We start from the raw sequence: 9,190 nt of genomic DNA on the forward strand, positions 1-9,190 counted from the left end.
GAGCACTAAATATCGCATATGAGCTGTCTCTAACAGAGGTGGATGGATGGCTGGCTCTCTTACCAGAGTTCCTTTGCTGTGTGATAAACAGTGTCAAGGCGTCGTTGTGACTTACTTACTGCAGAGAACTCATTCCCACCTTGTTAAGTCATGTCAGCATGCGTAAGTGGTTTCAGTGGGTTATAATGGCAATATTTAATAATTCAGCTCACCTTCAAAGTCTCATGCTATGCAATATTTCAAGATGACAGTGAAGTTTGCATTCTGTATGTATTTATTGACTTGAATGGAAAATCACTAAGGAGAAACGATAATACATTTGTCCACTCAAAGCATGTGATAATGTAATGGTGCTGTGAGATCAGATTCTTTTCTCCACCTGAAGGTACAGCCGATGCTCAAGCTCTGACATCGTACCAATACTGCTAGTTAATCTTGTGTGAAGAGGCAATCAATCAAAACCTTATTAAAATGAATAGTTTATAAAAACATCTATACTAATAGTGAACAAAACCAAATGTAACTAAATGATCCCTAAAGTAAAACAACCTGAAATAAACAAGCTAGATGTAACAAACAGTTGTATTATTATTTATTAAATTTTTACAGACAAGGCCTTTTGAGAGAGCCTATGAATCTGGACAAGCAAAATTACACAACTGAAGCCCAACTGCTGAGATGTAGGCAACATTATACATACAGTAATAATAATAACTCTGTCTGTTACATATTCTATTTCACTTTAAAACACACAGAACCTATACAGTACTGTAGATCGCCTTTATTATTAATAAGATTCAAACCAGCAGTGTTATTTGTGCGTGGGCTAGTAAGCCATAACCATTAAAAGCACAGTTAAATGCTAGATATAAGACAACCTTAATCTCAATTAAATCTCAGGTCTATAGTAGTATGTATTACCAACACAGTCTCACTCCCTGATAGTCCAATAGCGACGCTTGGTCAGGGTCCTTTGGCGTGCAGTTTTGACACACCGAGTCTCCTTCAGCTTCATAAACGGATGCAAAGAGCTTTCAACTAATTGCAATGTATTCCCATCGGCGGCGCTATTTGACGCTCAGGGAAGCACCGCATCGGTCCATGTCGTCGGTAGTTAAAGGCAATGTGAGCGTCCATTCCCATTTTTTAAATTTATTTTTTTAGCCTTTATTTATACAGGTTTAGATCTCATTGAGACACAAGGTCTCATTTTCAAGAGAGACCTGTCAGTGGTAACACTACCACACAAAGTTACAGACAGACAGGACACTAAACACAGAGGCAACACTAAAATACAACATCGTAAATAAAAAAGTAGTCATTAAAATCCATATACAGTCAGATATAGCAGGTGCAAACACCCACAGATGATTTCTCCAGCTTTTTTTAAATGAGTTTAAAATCTGTGATGAGTATCGTACTGGTCAGCTTAAGTTCCTGCTGAAGTGTGTTCCAGGTCGGGGGGCAGAGTATGATTGGATAATGGAGAATTTTAAACCCGAATAAAAGTATTCTCCTTACTGTCGATTGATTTTACAGTGGACGTTAATCTACGTCGGTAATATTAACTAAGTCTTTGTTTAATAAAACATTTACGGTACAAGATTTACATCATCCAGCCCATGTAGTATAATATTTTACAAATTATGAATCACAGCAAACATGTGCAATATATGCATTATTATAGCTCTGTGGGATGGCTGTAAGGCGATATGGTCCGTTCTTATTGTGCATCCATGGGTAAAGGTAAAACTCATGTAGTACTGAACACGTAACATGAACGTGCCGGGCGGTGCAGTCCCGTGGGTTACCCAGCTAGACATTTTTGGTTCTAAAAACATTCTGAGAATGTTACATTCATTGTTCTAGGAATGTTTTCAGCGGGAAGTTTTCTTTTGGTTCCCAGAACGTTCTTTTGAAAGGTAGGATAGTGTTCTCTAAAAACATTCTTAAAATGTTTGGTGATAACATTGTTAGAACATTATGCCCTACTATTCTTAAAACGTTTTCAGCAGAATCTTTTATTTTGGTTCCCAGAATGTTCTTCTGAAAGGTAGGATAACGGTCTCTAAAAACATTCTTAAAATGTTGTTGATAACATTGTTAGAACATTATGCCCTTATGTTCTTAAATCGTTTTCAGCTGCAAGTTAGATTTTTGTATGTTTCCAGAGAAGGATAACATGCTTTATGTTTAAAACATTACGCAAATGCTCTGTGGTAACAATTTACTAAAATATTTTTACATTATTAGAACGTAAAGACATAATATTCCTGTAATTGTTCAAAATTCCTGGGTAAGTGGACTGACCACTGTGGTCATTAGGATGATTTTGATAGTTTACTTAACTATTGGAATTTGACTATTAACACTTGTACAAGGATGACACGGAATCAGCTGGTGAGCGTAACATTTGTTTATTAGAAAAGGGGAGCTGGGAGTGGAGGTTGGTTATGGCAGCAGTGGGAAACAGTTCTTCCAGGGTGGATAGAGAGGCCTGGCTGGTCTTGATTGTTTGGCAGACCTTGGATTCCTCCTGGGAGAGACACAAAAATGAGTGTGAGGCAAACGCAGGCAAAGTTGTCAAAGAATATGCTGGCAAAAAGCTAGAGCGGCACGCAACAAACCGTTCACGGCAACAATCCGGCAGGGAATGAGTGCAGGCTGTAGGCTTTCATAGTGTGGCTGACGAGCAGGTTGCAGGTGTGGTTGATTGGAGATTGCTCCCAGCCGTGTAGAGCAGACCAGCAGGCAGGGGGGGGGGGGGGAGAGAGAGACACACACACAGTAGAAACAAACGCATCCAAACACTAACAGGGGTTTAAGGGACGGGCAGTGATAGTCGGTCCGTTCTTCTATATGTCTGTCTTTGGTTTTCTAAGTGTTATTCGATCCATATGACAATAGAGATATGTGCATAAACAACAAAAACACTTGGGGTATAATGTTCGAACAATGTTATCACCAAACATTTTAAGAATGTTTTTAGAGAACGTTATCCTACCTTTCAGAAGTACATTCTAGGAACCAAAATAAAACTTCTCGATGAAACCATTCCTAGAACAATGAATGGTAACATTCTCAGAATGTTTTTAGAACCAACAATGTCTAGCTGGGAACTCAGACATGAATCATGAATTACATGCTTGTTTTTTTTTTTAAAAGAATAATGTGGTGACATCAGATTTTTTTTTAAACATCCTTTTCAAACAAATGCAACAAGTTTGATTTTTCAAAGTGCACTACAAATAAATCTGACATTGACCATGACCGTGTTAATATTTCGCATCACAGGAACGTTTTATAAACAAAGAATAACCTCCTGAAAACATTATCCAAATGTTGCTTTCAAAATGTTTTTCTTTGGTTATCATGTAACATTGAGGGAATGTTTATAAAGAACATCTTTAATTAGTTACCCAACAACGTCCAAAACACATCCTTAGAATGTTGGAGGCAAAACGTTCCACCTTTGTTTACATATCACATTAAAGGAACATTTTATTAAACACTTTGTCATATCAGAACTTTAGGCCTGCAATGCTTTAAAAAAAATGTTGTTCTTGTTTCAGTTTTGAAGAGTGAATATGGATGCTGAATTCACAAATTAGTATGAATAATATGAAACAAGAACAGGATCTTGAGCCATGATGTTTTTGAAGTACTGAAACATTCAGAATGCATGACGATTCCTTCAACGGTTTTGTAATAGATGCCTAGTACTCTTAATTTATAAAGTAATAATACATGTGAATTATTGAGCTCATTAGTGGCCTGACTGGCCCTCCTAATTTGGTCTAAAAAAAGTCAATGATGATCATTGTGAAGGGGTGTCCAGCCCATATCAATAACAGGCTAATGTGAGATTCAGAAATTAAAAATCATGTCTTTATGTTATAGTAGGCCTACCTTACATGAACCTGTTTGAAACCTTAATGACCCCATGATGTGATTATTTATATCTTAAAACCTTTTATTTATTATTTAACAACTATATTTAGTCATAAATATCTACATTTATGTATAAATACATGTGTAGCAGTTAGACAAACATTAATAGATGATCTCATTATTACCTATTTTATATGTACTAAAAAATAAAGTTTACTAAGCCCCCTTTTTGTTTTAATTTATTAATTAGACCAAATGATTTGTGCTTGAAGTCAAACTGTTGTGTCTCAAACGGATAGACTAGATTATTAATTAATGTGCCCAATAGTTGCTTAAAATGCTACAATAACATTTGCAATTAGTTTTTAATCTGCCATGTACGGAATCAATGTCTCTCAGCCACCGTAGTGTGACGTCAGGTGGGTGTGTCGTGTAGGGGGCGTGTCGTGTAATTGCTGCGGCTGCAGGTCCACGGAGCCTCCAAACGGCTCCTAAAAGAAGGAGTCGCAAGTCCAGGCTAGCAGCCCGAGCCCCAACAGCCATGGTTCCAGACCCAGTTCTGCCCCCAGCGGCCATGGTTCCGGACCCAGTTCCGGCCCCAGCGGCCATGTTTCGGCCCTGGTTCCGGCCCCAGCAGCCATGGTTCCAGACCCAGTTCTGGCCCCAGCAGCCATGGTTCCGGCTAGGGGTGGGCGATATGACGATATAATAATAATAATGTAATAATAAATATATCGTCGAGACGATATTAGGTCTCCACGATATGCCTTTTCAGAGATATCATATCTATCGTGATACAGAGAGTTACTCAGTCATACAATGTGCACTCACTGTGAGTGCTGCGAGTGCACCAGGGTAGGCCATGCCGTCATTGCCATTCGATCTGGCCGTGAAGCCCCGAAAATAATTGTACGTAATTGTGTGCCCCTGATACTGTTAAAATCTCGAAATTGCTTTAAAAACGTCAGAACAGTGGTTTCTGAACTGCATTATGCTGAGTTCACAACGGAGGCGATGCGAATATTCTCATCGCTCTAATCATTGGAGTTTCACCGCGGCTGTCAGGTGTGTTTACTCCTGTCACTCAAACAGGATGCGCTGGAGAGGGGGCAGGGCTTATATCCATGCAAATACTGTGGTGGAAACCAACTACGACAAAATTAACCTATTTTACCGTGATTAAATTGTAATACACGTTTCAAAACGATGCCGAAGTAACTAAATACTGATAACGGTTAGTAAAAACCAAGCTGTCTAGTCAGGATTCAGACAGTATTGCACTTCATTTATTGTCTTGGTTAATTCTGTTGGCTTATATTTTATTTTATCAATAAGGTATTTATATTGTTTTACCATTTTTAAACAGATGTTCAGTTATGCTAAGGTATTTGATTGCACTTCAAGTCCAAAGTTTACATTTTAATTGTTTGGCACTGACTTTTCCTCATTGATGTTTTATGTTTTACTTAGTTATGTTTTACTCTCCTTTTCATGTTTATTGATGTTACATCACTGCTAGTGCTACCTAAAACAGAAAGTGCATTTTTATACTGAGAAACTGTGCCTTGAATATTTTTATTTTATTTAGCAAAAGAGTGCACTTTACTTGGTGAAGAAACCAGTGTTAACGTTTGTTGTGTAGGGTGTAGGCCTACCTACTTGAACACTGAGGAAGCCATATCAAAATTCCTGTTGAATTGTTAATTCAGGGATTCATTGCAGAATTAAAACCAGCTTGAAATGGTATTTTGGTCTGTTACTCCTTTTTATTTTAGTTTTTGTTACCCTGTAGGTGGTTGTACAGTACTGTTAAGTGACTTGAAAAATAACCATAATAACCGACATGAACAAATATTGTGATAAATATTGTGTATCGTGATACTGCTGGAAAAATATCGTGATATTATCTTTTTCAATATCGCCCACCCCTAGTTCCAGCCATGTTTCCAGCCCCAGCAGCCATGGTTAAAGACCCAGCTCTGGCCCCAGCTGCCATAGTCTCATCTCTAGTCCCTACTCAATTCCCTTCTCAAGTCCCTTCTCAAGTCCCTCCTCTAGTCACTTCCCCAGTCCCTTCTCTAGTCCCATCTCTAGTCCCTTCTCCAGTCCCACCTCTAGTCACTTCTCTAGTCCCTTCTCTAGTCCCTACTCTAGTCCCATCTCAAGTTCCCTCTCGAGTCCCCTCTCCAGTTTCTTCTCAAGTCACCTCTCGAGTCGCCTCTCAAGTTCCCTCTCGAGTCCCCTCTCGAGTCCAATCTCAAGTCACCTCTCAAGTTCCCTCTCGAGTTCCCTTTCAAGTCACCTCTTGAGTCCCCTTTCTAGTCACCTCTCGAGTTCCCTTCTCAAGTCCCTTGTCTAGTCCCTCCTCTAGTCCCTCCTCTAGTCCCTTCTCCAGTCCCTCCTCTAGTTCCTCCTCTAGTCCCTCCTCTAGTCTCTACTCTAGTCCCCTCTCGAGTCCCCTCTCTAGTCCCCCCTTGGTTCCCCTCTCGAGTCTCCTCTCAAGTCTCTTCTCAAGTCCCCTCTCTAGTCCCCTCTCGAGTCCCCTCTCTAGTTCCCCCTTGGTTCCCCTCTCGAGTCTCCACTCGAGTCACGTCTCAAGTCCCTACCCTATGTCCTGTGCCGTTGGAGGTCCCGCCACCTACTCTTCTGCCGGGGGTCCTGCCAATCCTATGTCCGTGCCGTTGGAGGTTCCGCTGGGGGTCCTGCCAGCCCTGTGTCCTATGCCGTTGGGGGTCCCGCCGACTGCTCTCCTGCCGGGGGTCCTACCAGCTCCATGTCCTGTCTCGTTGGGGGTCCTGCCGACTACTCTTCCGCTGGGGGTCCTGCCTACTCCATGTCCTGTCCCGTTGGGGGTCCCGCCGACTACTCTCCTGCCGGGGGTCCTGCCAACCCTATGTCCTGTGCTGTTGGAGGCCCCGCCGACTACTATCCTGCCGGGGGTCCTGCCAACCCTATATCCTGTCCCGTTGGGGGTCCCGCCGACTACTCTTCTGCCGGGGGTCCTGCCAACCCTATGTCCTGTGCCGTTGGAGGTTCCGCTGGGGGTCCTGCCAGCTCCATGTCCTGTCCCGTTGGGGGTCCCGCCGACTACTCTTCTGCCGGGGGTCCTGCCAGCCCTATGTCCTGTGCCGTTGGAGGTCCCGCCGACTACTCTCCTGCCGGGGGTCCTGCCAACTCCATGTCCTGTCCCGTTGGGGGCCCCGCCGACTACTCTCCTGCCCGACCTCCGGAGCTGTCTGGTCTTCGACCTCTGTCCCGGCCCCCTGAGAGCCGTGGTCTTCGCCCTCGAGCCCGGCCCCCTGAGTGCCGCGGTTTTTGCCCTCGAGCCCGGCCCCCTGACTCTCCCGGCCGCGGTCCTTGAGGGGGGGGTTCTGTCAGGATTCTTATGTTATGTCACGTTTTTAGTTTTGTATGTTTGGGTTTATTTTGCTGTTCTCCCTGTCTTGTTTTCTTCCTGGTTTATTGTCTGGTCCTTTTCCCTGGGTTTTTCCTCCTGTCGTTAGTTTCCCTGCTGTGTCTAGTTGTCTGATTGTGTTGACCTGTGGCCCTTGTGTTTCTCCTCCCCTGCCCGGCTGTTTCTCGTCTTGTGATTACCCCTCCCTGTATTTAGTCTTGTTTTTTCCTGTGTTCAGGGTGGGTTCGTCTTTTGTTGGTGACTGAGTTCACCGGGGAGTGTTCTGTTTGTCCGAGTTATATAATTATCCCTGAAATAAAGGTAATATCAGTGTTATCTGCATTTGGGTCCTGCTTGCTTCACTCTACCGTAACAGTGTTGGTATTACGAGTAATACCACTTGCTTTGAAAAACAAATTATTTTCCTATATGACCGTACCCCAATACAATATGTCTAGTTATTAGCAATTAAAGTGTATGAAAATAACCTTGAAAAAACATAAGAACCGTTTCAGATTAAAAAAACGGTTTTATTTGTTATGCAAAGCAGAAATTAAAATATACAGTCATTTTATAGTATCTTTTTTTGTATATTACCAAAAGTCAGTGAATACATTAATAATTCAGTATTACATGTCATTTGTTGTAATACAAAGTATAAAGTATAAAATGTTCTGCAGAAACGCTGCTGGAAAGCCCAACATCAGCACTTTCAACTGTTTCTTCAGCTTGTCTCCACATGTTATCTAAATGAAGTCATGTTACTATTGATAAAACATGCTTGGTGAACTCACAAATGACTTCACGGTCACCTTTATTTGAAAGCTATTTAACCGAGGTGTGGCTGTTGCAATTCCTACTGATCATACACAGACGCAACATAATACTGCTGGCATCTAGCAGTGTTCGTCATTAGTGCCTTTGTTAAGCTGCTTCAATTACACTGCATCTTATTATCTTACCTACTGAAGGTGATTACTGTTCAAGTGTCACTTTTGCAACAAAACTGTTTGATGAGCTGCAATGGATCGATACTCTCCTAGTACCTGAGGAGAGTGCAATGGACTAAACACTCTCATTTGTAACCTTTTTATAATGCACCCTAATGTCGGCCTTGGAAGATCAGCCTATTGATCCAATAAAAAAAGGCTGTGGAGGCACAGTAATTCTGTTTTACCCATATGAGGGATCTGCAATTTTCGTCTCAATGGGAAAGGTCCTGAGGATCAGGGAGAGAGAAAAAACAAACTTGTAATTTCAAACAAAGCCAAAGGGACAACTATGTAGGCCGTCTATTGTGAAGCACAAACTGCTGCGAGACATTACAGGTGCAAATGAGCCATTGTTTCATCTGTGAGCCAGCTTGTCTTCCAACAGGATACCTGCAAACACATTCCCTCAATCACAATGGTGGTGCGAATTGAAACTCCAAGGTTCTGGCATATTTGACCCTTTTTGCACATCACTTCATACAAATCTGCATTTGTCCTTTCCTTTTTGTTTTTATCTGTCTTTATTATTTTCACTTTTTCCCCTTCTTGCTCTGTGGCTCACCCCCTGTGCTTGTATTTATATAGGTGGAACAGCACTGGAGTAGTGATTGAAAAGCTGTCCTGTAGATCAGGGTGGTTTGTGGGGCCTGTCCATGCTCTAATCCATCCTGCCGCCCCGCCACACAAGTAGAATATCAAACAGGCAATCCCTGAGGAAAGAAAGAGAGAAAGATGCGGGGGAGTGAGAGAGAGAGAGAGGATGAGGAAGGGGGGGGGGGCTTTAGAAAGGACAAACATCAGGAATAGAAATGGAGAGCAAGAAAACAAGGGGGAGCTTAGCGAGAGAATATGAAACAATAGAGGTAGAGGAAGGAGGTTTGAAAAGTTTCACAAGGCTTTGTCAATATGGCAG

General features: G+C 42.1%; 1 protein-coding gene across 2 annotated transcripts; it reads left to right on the forward strand.

Moving 5' to 3' along the window:
- Positions 1–4,276: 4,276 nt before the first annotated feature.
- On the forward strand, positions 4,277–7,981 carry LOC307041963 (uncharacterized protein). Of its 2 annotated transcripts, none has more exons than XM_079685585.1 (2): positions 4,277–4,579; positions 5,824–7,981. In XM_079685585.1, exon 2 carries the CDS (start codon positions 6,665–6,667, stop codon positions 7,250–7,252), a length of 588 nt encoding a protein of 195 aa, XP_079541711.1. In that variant the 5' UTR covers positions 4,277–4,579; positions 5,824–6,664; the 3' UTR covers positions 7,253–7,981. The 2 variants fall into 2 exon arrangements, with proteins under 2 accessions (XP_079541711.1, XP_079541710.1); XM_079685584.1 differs by having other exon boundaries at positions 6,520–7,981.
- The last annotated feature ends 1,209 nt before the right edge of the window (positions 7,982–9,190 follow it).

The sequence above is a fragment of the Notothenia rossii genome (genome assembly GCF_949606895.1).
Source record: "Notothenia rossii genome assembly, chromosome: 5".
Classification (NCBI taxonomy): domain Eukaryota; kingdom Metazoa; phylum Chordata; class Actinopteri; order Perciformes; family Nototheniidae; genus Notothenia; species Notothenia rossii.